Source organism: Mesocricetus auratus, unplaced genomic scaffold (assembly GCF_017639785.1).
Source record: "Mesocricetus auratus isolate SY011 unplaced genomic scaffold, BCM_Maur_2.0 Super-Scaffold_100001, whole genome shotgun sequence".
Lineage (NCBI taxonomy): Eukaryota > Metazoa > Chordata > Mammalia > Rodentia > Cricetidae > Mesocricetus > Mesocricetus auratus.
The window spans coordinates 17,165,840-17,185,183 of record NW_024429187.1 but is presented as its reverse complement, the minus strand read 5'-3'; the positions used below and the strand labels follow the sequence as shown (position 1 = coordinate 17,185,183).

General features: G+C 41.2%; 1 protein-coding gene across 4 annotated transcripts in view; it reads left to right on the top strand.

The window, feature by feature from the left end:
- The window catches only part of Dennd5b (DENN domain containing 5B), a 118,595-nt gene that overhangs the window by 45,911 nt on the left and 53,340 nt on the right, over positions 1-19,344 (top strand). For all 4 annotated transcript variants that reach the window (XR_005876634.1, XM_040743674.1, XM_040743673.1 and 1 more), the window contains 2 exons: positions 13,295-13,482; positions 18,735-19,271. Coding sequence is in view for 3 of the 4 variants with exons in the window: in XM_040743674.1 (XP_040599608.1) it covers positions 13,295-13,482; positions 18,735-19,271 (725 nt within the window). In the remaining variant the exon portion in view is untranslated. The remainder of the gene's footprint in view (positions 1-13,294; positions 13,483-18,734; positions 19,272-19,344) is intronic.

Here is a 19,344-nt window from a genome sequence, read left to right as displayed (position 1 = left end):
ACATGTTAGGTAAATGTTCAACCAATGAGCATGTCTCCACCTACTATTAGACTAACTCTATAGACCAGGCTGGCCTTGAACTCACAGAGATTTGCCTACCTGTATCTCTCAAGTGCCTGGGATTAAAGGTGTGTGCCATCAGCACCTGGCATTTGTCCTTTTTTTTTTTTTTTTAAGTAGCAGTAGGGTCTCATGTAGCCCAGGCTGCTTTTGAGATCGCTCTGTATCTGAGGATAAGTTTGGACTCCTAATTTTCATTTCTCTACCTCTGGGCTTACAAACATATGTTACCATGTCTAGTTCTACTTGTGTTGTTTTTAAAGCAGTAAGGAAGATTTTATTCAGGCCAATTGTGATAGATATATGGGACTATCCTGTGCAAGCATGCCTTTAATAATCTGATTTTACACTACCCATCTATCTGACCATATGACAATTGTAAGTTAGAAAAGATTCCGACGTAAAGGTCTTTATCATTGTGTCTGCTCTTTTATCGCTGCTAGAGAAACAGTGTGTGGTTTAGCCAATCCATTAAGCTGATTGGCTTTTAGCTTCCTCAGTTGTTGCAGTGACCTTAAAACAAGACATGCTCATTTGCTTTGGAGCTGCCACCCATAAACCACGTCACCGTTTTTGGCCTGTTGAGAGGTGCCATATCCAGGTGGCAGTGGAACCTGGCAGATTCCTACATAATTCCAATCAGTCCTAAGGAAAGAGATACTCGCATTTATGCCTCTTTTTGCACTCAGGGTTAATGAGATCCATATAAACTATTTCTATTTCCTTACGCAACTTTCCCTGCAGAGAGTTTGTCTGACCTTACAAGATACCATGAATACTTCAGATTCCAAGAGTATTTGATGTACTTCAGTCATGGGGTCTTTTTGCTTACTATCCAATTGCAAGCTCATAGTTGCTCCTCAAATGGAAATTCTGTAGTCCATTGCCTCTGCAGTGGTTACTCGGAAATACAGATGTTTAACATAGTCTCCATAGCTGTTTCATGGAGAATTTGTCAGTATCAGCTTCTGATTTACATTGTTTGCTCAGGAAGTCCTATTCATTCCCCTTTAGCATGTCTCATTAGTATGGCTTGAAAAGTGAATTTATTTAATTTCTGTCCTATAGTAATACATGCTACACAGAGAAAGTGTTCCCATAAAACACTTTAAATATTCTAATTCATAACCCTAACTTTCTATTTGTTTAGTTTTTCAAGACAGGGTTTCTCTGTATAGTCCTTCCTGTCCTGGAACTCAGTATGTAGACCAGTCGGGCCTTGAACTCAAAGATCCACCTGCTTCTGCCTTCTTTTTTTTTTTTTTTTTTTTTGGTTTTTTGAGACAGGGTTTCTCTATAGCTTTGGAGGCTGTACTGGAACTCACTTTGTAGACCAGGCTGGCCTCGAATTCACAGAGATCCGCCTGCCTCTGCCTCCCGAGTGCTGGGATTAAAGGCGTGCGCCACCACTACCCAGCATAACCCTAACATTTTAATATCCTGTCATACAAATTATAGCCTGTTATAACAGATTTTTGGTACCTTAGTATATGAGACGCCTCTGTAAAGTTGTTCCAGAAATCTTTTTCTATCTCTGACCATATATGAACTGGTATATTAGGTCTTAGGCCTCTTATAAGGGGCTATTCCTTTTGTCTATCCTACATATGGATTGTGGCCCAAACAGGCTGTAGTTTATATTTTTATTTAATTTTCAGTTTATGTTTATGGGTGTGGCGCCCGCACCACAAGCAAGTCTAATGTATTGGGCGAAAGCCTGGAGATTTAAATGAAAGACAAGACGTCTGCCATTTGCGCTAAGAGAATGCATGTGCATGTGTCTGTCTGTATCGCAAGGAGAGAGCAGCCTTATATACAGACTTACAGCACAGTGGAGAAACCCCAGGCATAAGAGTCCATGTTTTCCTGGTACTAGATGTTGATGTCAGTGGGGCAAGGCCGGGCTGTAAGCCAGGACTAGAGAACAGGATGCACCTGTGGTTATCAGCTGACAAGCAATGCACAGAGATCCATGGGTGTTTTCTGTGTATATGTATACACATGCACCACATGTGTGCAGTACTCACAGAGGCCAGAAAGGGTGCCAGATCCTTTGGAACTGGAGTTACACAGACAGTATAAGCCACCATGTGGATGCTAGGAATCAAGTCCAGTTGCTCTAGAAGAGTAGCTTGTGCTCTTGACCACAGAGCTGTCTCTCCAGCCCCACAGTTGATATTTCTTATTGAAAACTTTGACTTCCAGCACTTAACTGAGAGAAGCAAGCAAACAAACAACCGAAACTTGACTGGACTCCTTTGTGGTGGAAAATTTCTAATGTTTTTAGTATTAGCTAAATTATCTTAACTAAAATTATATTAAGTTATATAAATTATACTAGCGGAAATAACTTTAGTTAATCTACCTTCTGCAGTGCTGTTAAAACCCTTGTTTAAGAGGTGGCGGCAGCGCATGTCTTTAATCCAGCACTTGGGAGGCAAAGGCAGGCGAACCTCTGTGAGTACGAGGCCAGCCTGGTGCACAGGGTGAGTTATAGGACAAGGTATAAAGCTACAGACAACTCTGTATCAAAACAGAAAACAAAAATGTAAGAAACAAAGTTCCATGAACCAGAGCCATACAGAGAAACCTGTGTCAAGAAGCCAAAAACAGGTCCTTATTTAAATCCCATCAACATATTTTTATTTTACATTTTAATGTATTTATCTCATGTTTTATTTATTCCTTTACAATTCCATACAGTATATAATATATCTTGATTTTTTTAAAGATTTGTTAATTTATGTGTGAGTGTTTTGCTTTTGTATGTTTGTGTACCACCACTGCATATGGAGGCCAGAAGAGGACATTGGATTCTGGAACTGGAGTTACAGACAGTTGTGAGCTGCCATGTGGGAGCTGGAATTGAACTCAGGTCCTTTGGAAGGGCATCCAGTATTCTTAACCTCTGAGTCATATCTCTAGTTCCATGTATCTTTATTAAAAATTGCTTTTACAGCCGGGCAGTGGTGCACTGGGAAGGCAGAGGCAGGCAGATCCGTGCACTATGTGTTTACCTGGTGTCCATGGAATCCAGAAGGAGACGTCAGATCCCCTGGAACTGGAGTTAGAGACAGTTGTGAACTGCCATGTAGGTGCTGGGAATCGAACCCAGGTCCTCTACAAGAGCAGCCAGTGCTCTTCACCACTGAGCCATCTCTTTAGTTCTCAGTCTAACGAACTTGATCTTATCCACTCCCAACTCATTTCTCTATAACATTCTCAAGCAGGTTCCCTTCCCATATTTATATTTTTCTCTCCTTTCCTTCCCCTTCCCTTTCTCTCCCCTTCCCTCCTCCCTTCGTCTCTCACTCTCTCCTCCCGTTGACACCCCTCCCATCTCTGTAACCCAGTGAGTTCAGTTAATGCTTCTTGCTGGAATGTCGACTGATCTTGTTTAGGTAAAATAGCTGCAGTGAGTTCATGAGTTTCCATACCTTGTCTAGGAGACAGCATCCCCAGACTCCTTCACCATCCTCTGGCTTTTATGTTCTTTTCTCCCCCTTTTCCGTGACATTCACTGAGCTTTGTGGAGGTTTATAGAGGTGTCCCGTTTATGGCTGAGCCCTCAGTGGTCACTTATTCTTAGTATTTAGACCACTTAGGAGTTTCTGCATTAATGCTTCCCACTGCAGAAAGAAACTTCTCTGATCAAGATTGAGCTCGGCGCTAACCTGTCATCATATCCCTTTCATTCACCCTTTTGTTTTAACCATTTTAAGTTTCCATATTGAGGTGAGTCCCTTGACTCTCCTCTCACTGCCGTATCCTTTTAAAAAGTTCATTATTTGTTGTGTGTGTCTGTCTATCTGTGTGTGTCTGTGTGACTGTGTGTGTGTATGTGTGTCTATGTGTCTGTGTCTGTCTATGTGTGTGTGTGTCTGTCTATCTGTGTGTGTCTGTCTGTGAGTATGTGCCTATGTGTGTGTGTCTGTGTGAGTCAGTGTGTGTGTGTGTGTGTGTGTGTGTGTGTGGTCTGTGTGTGTGTGTCTGTCTGTGAGTATGTGCCTATGTATGTGTCTGTGTGAGTCAGTGTGTGTGTGTGTGTGTCTGTCTGTCTGTCTGTGTCTGTGAGTATGTGCCTGTGTGTGTCTGTGTCTGTCTGTGTGTCTGTGTCTGTCTGTGTGTGTCTGTGTGTGTGTGTCTGTCTGTGAGTATGTGCCTATGTGTGTGTGTGTGAGTCAGTGTGTGTGTGTGTGTGTGTGTCTGTGTGTGTCTGTGAGTATGTGCCTGTGTGTGTGTGTGTTGGGGGCCAGTGGGACGGTCCTGATGATCTGAGCTCAGTCCTTAGAACCCACAGTGAAAGAAGAGGACTAACTCCTGAAAGTTGATTTTTTTATGTACATACACACAGTAAATAAATAGACAAAAATAAATAATTTTTTTAAAATAAAAGAGAGAGGAAAACTATTCAGAAGTCAGTTCTCTCCTCCACCTATTGCAGAAGGGTCTCTTGTTTCTGCTAGCTGCCCTGTGAGTTTCTAAGTGATTTTCTTGTCTTCCCTTGTTGTTTCCCTGTAGGAGCACCGAGATCACACACATCTGGCTTTTTAAACAGGTTCTAAGGCTCAAACTCAGATCTTTGGGCTTGTGTGGTGTTGGTGTTCTAGTTGCTGTGGCAGATTTAGGGGAGGAAAGGGTTTATTTGGTTTACAATTCCAGATCATAGTCCATCATTGCAGAGAAGCCACTGTATCATTACATCTGTAGGTAAGCAGAGAGAAATGGATGTAGGCATACTCACCCCTTGCTTGCTTACCTGTGTTCAGTTAGATTTTCTCATTCAAGATCACAGTGGCTTGGGTCCTCCTATAACAGTTAACAACCAAGACAAACCCCACAGACATGTCCACAGGTTAGCCTAATCCAAAAAATTCCTCAGTAATGACATTCTTCGAGGTGATTCTAGATCACGTCAAGTTGACAGTTAAAACTAATCAGAACACATGGTAAGAACTTTTATCCTGTCTAACGGACTGGTTGTCCCCTTGAGTGTGTCTGAATCATACGTATCTGTTTCACAGTGGGATATGGCTCCTGTATCAATTCAAGCTTGTCCTACTCTGAAACATTTAAAAATAAAGACCAGTTTTGCTGGCACATGCTTGTGACCCCAACACGTCAGAGGCAGACATGATAGTCTCTGCAAGTTTATAGCCTACCTAGTACACATAGTTGGCATGCAGATCAGCCAGGGCTACACAGCAAAATCTCTTGTCTCCAAAAAAAAAGTGAGAAACAAAGTTACCACCCAGAGTAGACACCATGATAAAGATTGTTTTGAACACTGATATTCCCCAGATGAGGATCCTGTGTGACCTAAGGTCTTAAAAGTACCCTGCTGTTTCCATGTAATTTCACCCCTTGGAGATGGGGTGGTCAAGCTCAGACCATCTGAAATCTGAGCTTGTTCCAGCATGAAGCTCTAACATAACATTCTCCTCTAATTTCATTTTAGTTCTTTAAAAAAAAAGATTTATTTATTTATTACATATAGTGTTCTGTTTGCATGTCTGCCTGCATGCCAGAACAGGGCACCAGATCTCATTATAGATGGTTGTGAGCCACCATGTGGTTACTAGGAATTTGAACTTTGGACCTCTGGAAGAGCAGCCTCTGAGCCATCTCTCCAGCCCCTCACTTTAGCTCTTAAATAACCAGGAGAGTTTATATTTCATTATTTTATTATTGGTTTGCTTCCTTTAAGTGTCTGTAAACTACCTCCCAGGAATTGGATCCATCCCTGCATCCCACTGGAAATTGATGATTGATCCCAGCGGATATTACTCCCTTCCATGGGGACCATGTGACCACCTAGAGCCAAAGGATCTCTACACCTGATTTTCTTTTTTATTGGGTTCAGGTTTTGAAATAGTCTCACTTTGTAGCCCCAGATGACATCATGATACTCCTGCTCCCACATCCCCACACCCCGCACAGTTCCACCCTTTCCTCTCTCCCCACACTTCATGTTTCCACAACTCCAGGCCATTCTAGCAAGTCTCATGTTTTCTAGCACTAACAAATAAGAGGCCTCTTTCTTCTAGCCTCCAGTTCTGATGCTTACTAGGTGCTGAATGGTTCACAACCCAGAGTTAACAACAAACTACAGATTTAAAGGTTTAAGCCTGCTAGACTCTCACTTTTGATTCTAGTCATAAATGGACTCCCTAGGCTACCCACCTTTCTTTCTGGCTGACTATAAATTCAGTTTTCCTGATAGTCTCACCCTTTGGTTTTTGTTTTTTTGTTTTTTATATTGTTTTGGGGTTTAGTTGTTGCCTGTTTGTTTGTTTTTGAGATAAGCTCACACAGGCCTTGCATTCATGATCCTCCTGCCTCAGCTTCCTGAATCCTAGGATTTCAGATTTGTGCCACCAAGCCTGGCTCCTTGGGTATCATAATCTGGTAGAACAATTCATCTAAGTAATAAGAAGCACTTTATACACTTGTAATCAGCTATTAAGAAGAATAAAGCCGGGCGTTGGTGGCACATGCCTTTTAATCCCAGCACTCGGGAGACAGAGGCAGGCAGATCTCTCCGAGTTCGAGGCCAGCCTGGTCTACCTCCACAGCTACAGAGAAACCCTGTCTTGAAAAAAACAAAAAGGGGTGGGGGGGGACAAAAAGCCCAACTCGGAGTGAGCTGTCAAGAGTGACAGAAGCAGAGTGGCCAACCACTAGAGTTCTCACCCCTACCGGTGCTCAGACCAAAGCGGAGAGATCCTGTCCTCAGACTACCTAGATTGCTTCACACTGACTGTTTCAGACTGACTGACTTGACCTCCTGTCTCCTCTCCATCCAACCATATCACTTCCTGTCTCCACCTCCTTAGTGCTGGGATTAAAGGGCATGGGATCCCAAATGCTGGGATCACCTTTGTGTGAGCTCTGTTTCTCTTTTAGAGTGATTCACTCTCATGTAGCCCAGGTGGCCTTGAACTAACAGAGATCCATCTGCCTCTGTCTCCCAAGTGCTGGGATTAAAGGTATGTACTACTACTACCTGGCCTCTGTGGTTAGCTAGTGTGACTACTGAGATTTAAGGTGTGTATCACCATTGCCTGGCCTCTGTGGCTAACTAGTGTGGCTAGCTTTGCACTCTGATCTTCAGGCAAGCTTTGTTAGATCATAAACAAAATATCACCACAAATTTGTGTGTGTGTACATATGTTAACAGCACAATTGTAGAGGTCAGAGGACAACTTTTAGGAGTCGGTTCCACCCTCCACTTTGCTGAGGTAGGGTCTCTATCATTTCTGCTGCTTCAATATGAACTTCAGGATAGCTGGCTCACAAAGAAACTGGTTTGAGTTCCTAATCCTTCTGCCTCTACCTCCCAAGTGCTAGGATTTTACTCTGTTTTGGGAATAAGTCTCATTAGGTCAGACAGGCTGGCTTGGAATTATTTAGTGATCTATTATTATTAATTATTATTATTATTATTAATCATTTAGTGTCAGCCTCCCAAGTACTTGGTGATACAGGCCCATACACCTAACACTTTTGAAATTTTTAACAAATACTTAACCTGATATTAATCAGAATCTTTAATTCAGATAACTGATCTGGGGCTGTAGCTCAGTGATAGAGCACTTGCCTAGAATATGTAAGGCCCCAAGCAGTATTAAAAAAAGGTTGTTGTTTTTTTTTAAATAATGGTCTCACATCTGGTGCTGGCCTTGAGCTTTCTGTTTTATCATGAATGACTTTAAACTTCTTCCTGTTGTACACCCACCTCCCAAGTGCTGGGGATAGACATGCACCCATGCCTAGTGTATATGGTGTTAAGGATTGAACCTGTGGCATGTTAGGCAGGTACTCTGCCAACCCAACTATGTACCCAATATTAGGTGTACAGACGAGGTGAGTACCACCACATGGAGCTTTTCTCATTTGCGTTCCAAGTATAAAACATCATTAAGTTTACATGTCATTCACTTTAGCTGCTGGGCCAACTCACCTGCCCAAGTTTTGTTTAGGATTTGTGGAGAGAGAAAGAGTGTATGAATTAGTGTTAATATCCTTTTGTGTGGGTAAAGGCATCTGTGTGCCATTGTATGCATGTTGAGGTCAGAGGACAACTTTAAGGTGTTAGTCCTTGTCTGATCACTTTGTCTGAGACAGGATCTTTTCTCTGCTCTGCATGCCAAGCTAGCTGGTCTCCAAACTCCTACTGTTCTCCTATCTCAGTCTCCTGTCATCCCACTGTTTAGGCCAATTAATTTTATATTAACCTTTTTTTGATGGTTTTGTACATGTATATAATACATAGTTTTTCAGATTTTTTTTGTTTATCATTAGAGGAAATGTATATGACACAGTGTAAGTGTAGAGGTAAGAGGACAGTTTTTAGAAGTCAACTGTCTCTTTCTACTGGCCGTAGGAATTGAACTCAGGTCGTTAGTCATGTACAGCAAGCACTCTTACACATCTGAGCTGCATCTCATTGATTCTGTAATGCATTCTGGTAACTCATCTTTCCCACCCTCTCTTATCTCCCTTCCCACCTCCAACAACCGCCTTCCTCCCTACAAGTCCCTTTCCCATGTGCATGTATTTTTGTTTTGTTTTGTGACTCACCAAGTTTAAGTTGGGCCATCTGCTTGTCCCTGGGCATACCCACTGGAGCCTGGTGGATATTCTAGGCAAATTTTGAGAGTATGTTTTATTATGTAACAGCCAAGCATAAATTTATCAATATTCAAAGTTGTATTTCATTTTACATTCCTTAGATGTTAAAATATTAATTTCCCAATACATTTATTGGCAAATTACAATGTAGCAGACCCTGGATTTTATTCTGAAAATTCTGAGATTAGAAAAATAGTGGTCAACTTTGTGTGGTAGTAGAAGCCTTTAATCCCAGCATTGGCTGGCTATCTAGCTGGCGGAGACAGGCAGATATCTGTGAATTGAGGCCAACTTGAGGTAGTTTGCATAAGAATGGCTCCTTTGCTGTTTGAAAGGTTTAGGCAGTATGGCCTTCTTGGGGTAGGTGTGACCTTGTTGGAGGAAGTGTGTTACTGGGGGGGGGGGGGTGTCAATTGAGTTCTAATTGGTTTTAATAATAGAAACCTGGAGTTCCATATTGGCGTTAACGCTGAAGATCAGAGAAACAAATTGGCCACACTAGAAAGTTCTTTTTTTTTTTCCAAGATGTATTTATTTATTACATATATCGTGTTCTGCCTGCATGTATGCCTGCAGGCCAGAAGAGGGCACCAGATCTCATTATAGAGAGTTGTAAGCTACCATGTGGTTGATGGGAATTGAACTCAGTACCTCTGGAAGAGCACCCAGTGCTCTTAACCCCTGAGCCTCTACCAGTGCTCCAACCAAAGGGGTGATCCTTTCCTCAGACTGCATCTTCAAACTGCTTAGACTGCGCTGGGCTCCTCAGACTGTGGTCTCTCTCGTTTCCTCCGGCCTTATATTCCTTTCTCTGTCCAGCTTCTGTCTCCATTTCCTTAGTACTGGGATTCAAGGCATGTCACTCCAAGTGCTGGGATCACCTTTGTGTGAGACAGATTCAATCTAAGGTAGCCCAGGGTGGCCTTGCCTCTGTCTTCTGAGGGCTGGAATTAAAGGTGTGTGCCACCACTGCCTGACCTCTGTGGCTAGCTAGTGTGGCTGGCTCTGCACTCTGAGCTTTAGGCAAACTTTGTTAAGTCATAAGCAGATATCACCACATCGGGGTTTGAGGGCTTTGGAATTGAACACTAAGACAATGCTGGATGAGAAGATGGTCAGTCAGTGCTTGCCAGGCAAGCATGAGTACCTGAGTACCACTTATGTAAAGGCAGCTGCAGTGGTGCACACCTGCAGCTTGAGCTCTGAGGAGAGGAGTAGTGAAAACCAGTCTGTGGAGGTCAGGGGCCAGGTAGTGTAGACAAACTGGTGAATTCTGATGAGAGACCCTCTCATAAAATAAGGTGGAAAGCAATTAAGAAAGATGTATTACATCAACCTCTGGCATGCACGTATATAAACACATGCAAACAATGCTTAGAGAAACATTTTGATTTCTTTTTTGCTGTGCTGGTGATTGAATACATGCTGGACAAGCATCCTTCCACACCTTTATTACCAGCTCCTGCTGGTGATTCTTGACTGAGTTAAAAAGGGTTCGACCTATCTCTGCCAAGCAATCTCATTGCTAAAAGTGTGTGACCTATCAACCAGTCTTGTAGAGAATCCAAACCTAAAAAGATTAGACATAGAACATTTCCAAGTGGGAAAATGGTAGTAAAGGAAAAATGAACAGCGTCTCTTAAAGTCCAGAATAGAGAAAAACATGTAGTATATTCTTACTTCCCATGATTTTTTTTCTATAAATAAAGCAAGAAGTTAACCCACTGTACAAACTATCATTACTTGAAGAAAGTATATTTTCCAGGATACTGCATATTTCTCCAATCACAGATTAACTAGCCACCTTGCTAGGAGTTTAGTTTGTTCAAATCCCTTTTCTTTTCAGTTTAGGTTCAACTGGGAGACAGAAACCATAAAGTAATTTAGACTGAGGAATGTAATATAAATTATTTTGGAAAATAAGCTGTAAAGATAAATTCTGAAGGTCACTCAATGAAGCACAAACATTTAAGTGTGAACCCAGACCCCAAAGCTGTAGTGGATTCCTTTTGAAGAAATTCTGTTCATAAGGTATGGAGAAGGCCATACTTGTCAGTATGTTTCTTGGACCAGAGCTGATCCTTGGCCACTGATCTAACAGAAGACAAAGTCCAAAGCCCATGTTGTCTGTGCCTGGAAAACAGACCCACAGGGCTTGTTGGATATCACTGTGGTATGAGGTCTGAGTATGCAGGGTGGTGGAGGACCACGAGGAGTTATCCACTGACTGCTCAGTCTTGGCATGTGGCATAGCAGTGTGCCACACACCCATGCTGCTGGTCCTCCAGGCAGCAAGAACAAGACAAATTGCATACTGGCACCAGGAAACTGTCTCCATGGCCCTCTATTGGCAAAGCTTAGTATTGTATTCATTGTCAAAATGGTTAGAGGCCAAATGACTAGGTGGATTTGGAACTGAGAGGCATTTAATGAATAATTGGCACATAATTTGCTTAAAGCTCCTAGGTAGCCTTCCACATTATATGGCATATGATGGAAGAAATAAAACAGACACTGATTCTTAGAACTGATAGCCCTGTTTCTGTGGACCAATGCGGTCCTCACATCTACGTCATGCTTTTCTGTAGGACTGAAGCAACCCCAAAAGAATAACAATGTTATTATGTGATCCACAAAATACACACACACAGAGAACCAGGGTCTCTGTTGCATACTAGTAACATCTGATCATTTTCCTTAACCTTTTACAAAAGATGGGTACTGAAGCAGTTCCCCAGTTTTAATGTAACCGTGTACACTGAATTCTGTGAAATTCTGTGAAAGTCTACAATCCCTTATCTTCAGTTCTCAAATCTAAAACAGTTCTGAAAATGATTCTTTTTGTAACTGATATGTCAGAAAAACCAGATCAGAACCAAAATAAGCTTATTTATATTTTCTCTCTGTCCTATAAAATGCTCCCATGGTTTGCTCTGAAAATATTATCTATAAGCTGCATCCCTGTCATAGATGATGATCTAAGCATGTTATCACCTTTCAAAGTTTAAAAAAGAAATCTAATTCTTAAACATATCTGTCTGCCTCTGAGGATTTAAGTAAGGATTTTGAACATGTGTAAATGTAAAATATCTAAGGCAGACACCTTAGATGTGAAGAGGGCACCCATAATATTGTGGACAATTGCTAGTTTTGATAAATTACTTCATGTAAAGAAAAGACAATCAGAGGTGGGCATGGTGGCACATACCTCTAATCCCAGCACTTGGGAGTCAGGTAGAGAGATCTCTGTGAGGTCTACAGAGTGAGTTCCCATGTAGCTAGCGATACATAGAGAAACCTGACTGGAAAAAAAAACAAGGCAAGCAAACAAAAATCCTTTAATTACAAGGTAATTATTTTTGTCCTTAGATGTAATATGTAGTTAGGAGTTAAATATAGAAAGGATGACTATGATTGTTTGTGTCTGTTTGTTTTTTGTTTTCTTTTTGGTTTTGTTGTTATTGTTTTGTTTTTTTGTTTGTTTGGTTTTGGTTTGAGACAGGGTTTTTCTATGTAACAGCCCTAGCTGTCCCGGAACTTGCTCTGTACACCTGTAGACTTCTAGACCAGGCTGGCCTTGAACTCACTGAGATTCATCTGCCTCTACCTCTCAAGAGCTGGGATTAAAGGTGTGCACCACCAACGCCTGGCCAGCTCTGACTTTTTTATACTTACAATATAAGTGCTAAAATAATCAGATTATCAAAGCTGTAGCCGTGATCATCTATACAAGAAAAGAAAAATTAGCCTCTGAATTGGAGATTGTGTAAGTGTATACGTATATGAAAGTGATTCATAGCAACAATCTCAAACTTTTTCAAAAGGCTAGGTAGCAAGAACAGTTTATTAGTTTTGATTCCTCCACATTTTAAGAACATGCAGGGCTGCATGTGTATAATGGCACATGCCTTTGATCCCAGCACTGGAAATACAGAGCAGAGACAAGCTGATCTCTCAGAATCTGGTCTGCTTAGGAAGACGCTGGAGAGAGAGGCAGGTGGGGAGGAGAGAGAGAGGACACGAATTACTCACGACTGCTTTCAGGAAAAGTGCTGATGCTGTTTCTTTGTGCAAGCTATTCAGGTGAATTAATTTAACTCTCTAATTATAATAAGCTAGAACCAACCTACTTTCTCCATGGTCATGAAAAAATACTTTTCAATTTTTTTAGAGATTTATTTGCTGGGCAGTGGTGATGCACACCTTTAGTTCCAGCAGAGGCAGGTGGATCTCAAGGTTAGCCTGGTCTACAGAGCGAGTTGCAGGGCAAGCTCTAAATCTGCAAAGAAACACTGTCTTAAAATAAATATTTACTTATGTGTATTACTATTTGTATGCATGGGTATGTGTGCACTCATGCACCTGGTAACCTCAGAGGGGGTCAGATTCTCTGGAGCTGGAGCTACTGATGTTTGTTGGGCATCATATGGGTGCTAGGCATCGAACCCAGGTCCTCTGTGAGAGCAGTAAGTTCTCTAAACCACTGAGCCATCTTTCCAGTCCAAAAATATTTGACAGTATTTTTTTCTGATGTTTTAGTCTTGCTGCAGCACTTGTTTTCACTTGGATTCTTCCCTTTTATTTTTCTTGTTCTGAACAGATTATCAGCGCCTGATGACCGTGGCAGAAGGCATTACCACACTCTTGTTCCCATTTCAGTGGCAGCATGTATATGTACCCATCCTCCCTGCCTCTCTGCTGCATTTCCTTGATGCCCCTGTCCCTTATCTGATGGGTCTTCAATCAAAAGAAGGAACTGACCGGTCTAAATTAGAACTTCCACAAGAGGTAAGGCTAGTCATTAATGATGAAGCCTGCTATTTATTGACTTAGGTCATGGCTGTTACTAAGTAGCATTGTCTTTGGGCAGTAGTTACATCTGAATCTACCACATACTGTTGGTTAGGGCCTGAGCCCAAGCCTGCAAACTGTTTCTTCTGTTACTTGATATAACACAACTACATGTCAAAGAAGGACAATAACAAATTTTCACAACTATACATTTCTGAAGGTGGTTCAATAATAGTTTGATATTTCTGTTTTATTATTCTAAAAGCATTAAACTTTTTTCCATCCTCATGCTATAAATTTTGTTTTTAATTGGTGTATTATTCAGAGTACTCTAGAGTAACAGAATTCATACATAGGGTGAATACGTGTATGCATATATATATATATGTATAGGCTCTAATGCCAGTGAAGGAATGGACTTGCTATCAGGATGAAAGCACAAAGGCAAAGAAAGTGGCTTCCTTCCCCCATGTCCTTATGTGGGCTTCCAGCAGAAGGCATGGCCCAGATTAGAGGATGATGGGGGAAGTCCTTGTATATGTTTGTCTGATTGATAAATAAAGCACTGTTGGCCAATAGGGAAGCAAGATAGGTGGAACTAGGAGTCGAGGATTATTCTGGGAAATATAGTAAAGAGTAGGAGTTGCCTTGTGATCCCTGGAAGAGAGGATGCATGAGGCTGGCGTCCTCAGAAAGATAAGACCTTGTAAAAGTACATAGATTAGTAGTTATGGGTTAATAATTAAGTCAGAGCTAGCCAATAAGAAACCTTAGCAAACGGTCAACAGCTTCATAATTAATATAGTGTCTCGTGTGTTATTTGGGGTTGACATGACATTGAGATCAGGCTGGTGGGAAGAGTTATGGTAACAAGAGGTGGGTCTTCCCACCTCAAAAGGTTTGGATTGTAAGTGGATCTTCCCACTTCAAATTAAGCATAAAGCCCTCACAGGCATGCCCCTCCATTTGGGGGGGTTTTAGTTAATTCCAGGTGTTGACAGGCGTCATAAGCAGGTGTCATAAGCAGGATATAGTCATTTTTATTAAAAGACTTAAATTTTACTTTTCACCTCCATTGAATGGAAAGTGGTATCCCTCAGCAAGCGAGATAGTGGAAACAGCAAGTGCTTTACTGCTTGCCATCTTTAGCCGTAGCCAGTTAGTAGCCTCTCCTCTATTAGCTTGGCCTGGTCTGTGAGACAAAAACGTTAACCCCTAGCTTCTTGGCACTTTAATCTTACTTTCAAATATTTATTAATAAAATAATCAAGAGCTCTTGATGTCATTTTAAATTTAATTTTTAGCTCTCGCTAATGCTGCTCAAAATTGGAATGGAAAGCTTTGAAATGCAATATTGATGAGGATGATGTGGCCTACTTAAAATACACAGTGGTTAATGACATTAGCTATTTAGTTATCACCTTTCTTAATAAAATCTCTCTTACTGAGCTTCACTTTAACTTGTTCTTATTTCTTCTAAGAATTCTCATTTTAAGAAGTGAAAATAAGGGCCAACCAGTGACAGTACATACCTTTCCCCAGCACTCGGGAGGCAGGGGCAGATGAATCTCTGTGAGTTCAAGGCCAGCCTAGTCTACACAGAGAAACACTGTCTTGCTATCGTAAAAAACCAAAAAAGAAGAGGAGGAGGAGGAGGAGGAGGAGGAGGATATAGAATAACACATTAAGCCACACTGAATAGCAAGTCCCGTAATCAGTCATCCATGTTGCCTTGCCAAAATTCAATGTGTCATTCAAGTGAAGAGACACCATGACCACTGCAGCTCTTATAAAGGAAAATATTTAATTGGGGCTGGCTTGCAGTTTCAGAGCTTTAGTCCATTATCGTCATGGTAGGACATGCCAGCATGCAGGCAGATGAGGTGCTAGAGCAGAGCTGAGAGTTTTACAATCCATAGGCACAAGTGAAGACTGAGTCATGAGGCTCAGCTCAAGCCTGTAAGACCTCAAAGCCCTCCTCCACAGTGACACACCTTCTCCAACAAGGCCACACCTACTCCAACAAGGCCACACCTCCTAATGGTGCCACTCCCTATGGGCCAAACATTCAAACACATGACTCTATGAGAGCCGTACCTATTCAAACCACCACAGGAGAAATTGCTTGAATGAGGTCTGTTGTGGGGGCATTGCTCTTTCTTCCCTAATTTATCTTCGTTCTCTATTCTCTGAATTTTCTTGTTTTCTTCTTAGTTATGTTAATGTATCTTGTTGGTTTAAAAGAATTAAAAATTTTTTTTCCAAAGACAGGGTTTTTTTTGTGTGTATCCCTGGCTGCCCTGGAAATCACTCTGTAGAGCAGGCTGACCTGGAACTCACAGAAATCCACCTGTCTCTGCCTCCCAAGTTCTGGGATTAAAGGCGTGTGCCACCTCCTAGCAAGAATTAAACACTTTACATTTTCAAAGGATAAGAAATAGATGAGCCAAATGGATTGTTTTGTTTTGTTTTAAAGACTTAATATTGTTTTAGGTTCTTATTGATTATATAATATTAATTGTCAAATGATGTAAGAAAATGTATTTACATATCTAAGTTCTTTCTGGCTTCTATGAATACTTGTTAAAATATTTTAAGACCATTTAGTCTACATACAATTGGAAGACCTTTCTCTGTCTGCTGTATCATTTGATTCTGGAGATAAGCCAGTTAAAAATTTTAAAAGTCCTCAAATGTCTGTGACTTTTACAACTAAAAGTTTTTTCCCCATTATGAGCTCAACATTGTTTAATAAATACACAAACTCATCTATTCATATAATGGAGTAATATGGAATCACATGAATCAACTGTAAAAGTAAGCAGTGTTTCTATGTAGAAGCCATACATTAAGAGCATCATTCACCATGTGTGGTGGTGCACACCTTTAATCCCAGCACTTGGGGGAGGCAGAGGTAGACAAATCTCTTTGAGTTCAAGACCTGCCTGGTCTACAAATCGAGCTCCAGGGCAGCCAGGGCTATTACACAGAGAAACTCTGTCTCAGGAAACCAAAGTAGATAAATAATAAAAAATAAATAAATAATAAAATAGTCTCTTTTTTTGGTTTTACGAGACAGGGTTTCTCTGTATTGTTTTGGAGGCTGTCGGTCCAGCCCGGCCTCAAACTCAAAGAGATCCGCCTGCCTCTGCCTCCCGAGTGCTGGGATTAAAGGTGTGTGCCACCACCGCCCGGCATAAAATAGTCTTTTTAAAGAGACTTAAATGTGTATACTAGTGAGGCTTCTTTCTTCCCCCTGAAAATTCTGAAATAAAATGACTAAAACTAGCAAGAAAGTTTCTAAAAATAGTTATAAAAATGTCACTTACAAAATTATTATTTTAGGTGAGTATTATTTTAGTTGTTAGGTAGCTAATATAACTTTCTAGGCTTATAATTAACCACCCACTCCCTTTGCTCATGACTTCAAAATGATAGGTGTTAGTAGCCATTTGTTACATTGTCTTTTGGGGAGTATATGGGGAAGGGGAGGGTGGAAGAATGCAGCACTAAGCATTGGTGACGGAGTCTGGTACCTCACCCTCAGCTGTTCTTGCTCATCTTTACTGTTAGGAAAAAAAAAATCAGAGGCTGGAGAGATGGCTCAGCAGTTAAGAGCTCTTCTAGGGGACCCAGGTTCAATTCCCTGCACTCATATGGCAGCGCACACCTGTCTAGCTCCAGTTCCAGAGTTTTTATACCCTCACACAAATATACATGCAGGAAAAACACCAATGTTTATAAAATAAAAATAAATTGTATATTAAAAAAAGAAAGAGAAAAATAAAAAAAAACGCTAGAGCAGACTCTTTTTTGCTACTTTGTTTTTGTTGAGCTTTACCTTATTTTATTTTTGTTTTAGGGTCAGACAGGGTCTCACTGAGTAACTGACCAACCTGGAACTCAGTACATAGAACAAGTTGATCCCAAACTCAGAGATCTGCTTGTCTTGAGTGCTGGGGTTAAAGGTGTGTGACACCGTGTCTGGCATCTGCATTGCTTTTAATTAGAGGTAATGTCATGAAAACGTGTAGGCAAGGTTAATCAGAAATATAGTACTCAAACTGTTAGATTGAGTTGTTAAGTATATTTTTTTTATCGTGTGTACAATACTTCCTGGGCTTTTAGGGCAGATTTCTCTTTTTCTTTTTCTTTTTTTAACTGTAATGGCATCAAAGAGGAAACATTTACCAGAATTCCTTCTGTGTTACATCCTTGTTTGTTTTAGAGGAAGGGATTTTGGGTTTTCTTCAGTGGATTTTCATGGGCTTGCGTTTGTTTGTATTTTGTTGATAGTAAGGCCCCTCTGGGCCTTCTGAGCAAACAGATGAGGCTGTGGGAGGCTTCTGTGTGGAGATGGGCAGGAACTGAGGCTGCCCTGGAACTCATAGTCTGTTTATCTTTACTTGCAAGTGTTCACTGCCACGAGTCATTGGTCTGGCTCAAGGTCTCTGACTTCCACTGTGACATCTATAATGGGCACTCAGTGGAGTTCCTCTTGGTTATCCTGTTGTTGTTCTGTGTGGTGGTGAGCCTGCTGTTTTGGATCTTAAGATTGGTGCATTACCAGGGATATAGGAGATAACATCTAGACCTAGTTATGGAAGGAGGATCTATTTAAATGATCTCCATGCCTGATAACATCCTGTTAGCTACCAACATGAAGGAGGGGCAGTATTTAGGTGATGAAAAGGGAAATGGAGTTAGAGATGGGGAAGATAATGAAGATAGTAACTCGATAAAATGAAAGGCAAATATGACCAAAGTATAAATGTAGCATAAATTAACCTGTCCCTATTAGTCTACCTTCTGCCACATGGTTCGGTTACCTCTGCTCTGTACCATGTGCCCAACTTCTGCAGAGTCTCTGGTGGAATCCATGTGCCTAGCTAGATTCCCTGGAAATCCTTCCTAGCCTCTTCTTCCCAGGTGTTGGCTATTCTGCTCTTTAATAAACCAATCAGAACGTGCCTTGGCAAAGACACATCTTCACAGTGTGCAAATATTCCTGCAGCAACTCTTAACCTTAGGTTGGTGGAAGCTAAAGGGTCTCTTTGGTAAATTCCTAACTTATAAAGGTGTTAGGCCAATCACATGTGGGCAGTAATGCTATTTAGGAGACTAAAAATAGCCCAAGGTACTTTGGCTCTGTCTACAATTGGAGCCCTTCGAAGTCATTTAAGTTTTAATAGTCAACCTTGTACAAGTTCACAAACCTTTGTGTTTTGTTTTGTTTTTTTCTATTTCAGGCTAATTTGTGCTTCGTGGATATTGACAACCATTTTATTGAATTGCCTGAAGAATTCCCACAATTCCCCAATAAAGTAGATTTTATCCAAGAGCTGTCTGAAGTTCTTCTCCAGTTTGGGATTCCTCCTGAGGGCAGCCTACATTGTAGTGAGAGTGCCACCAAACTGAAGAATATGGTTTTGAAAGATTTGGTTAATGACAAGAAGAATGGCAACACCCCCACCAATAACATCAGCATGTATGAGTTAATGAAGGGCAATGAAACCATAGCCCGCCTCCAGGCTCTCGCCGATAGGACTGGTGTGACTGTGGAAAAAATTGACCTCTCAGCTTCTTTGAATGAAAAAGAAAAGGATTTCAAATTACAGTGTGAAGAGGCAGAACTGAGGGACTACCAGCTCAATGTACAACTGCGAGAGGTCTTTGCCAGCCGCTTTATACAGATGTTTGCAGATTATGAAGCTTTTGTGATTCAGACTGCCCAGGACATGGAGTCCTGGCTGACCAACCGGGAACAGATGCAGAACTTTGACAAAGTAAAAAGAACCATAGTTTTCCTCTTTATGATTATTAATGGCCTATATCGCCAGTCTTTTTTTTTTTCAGTCT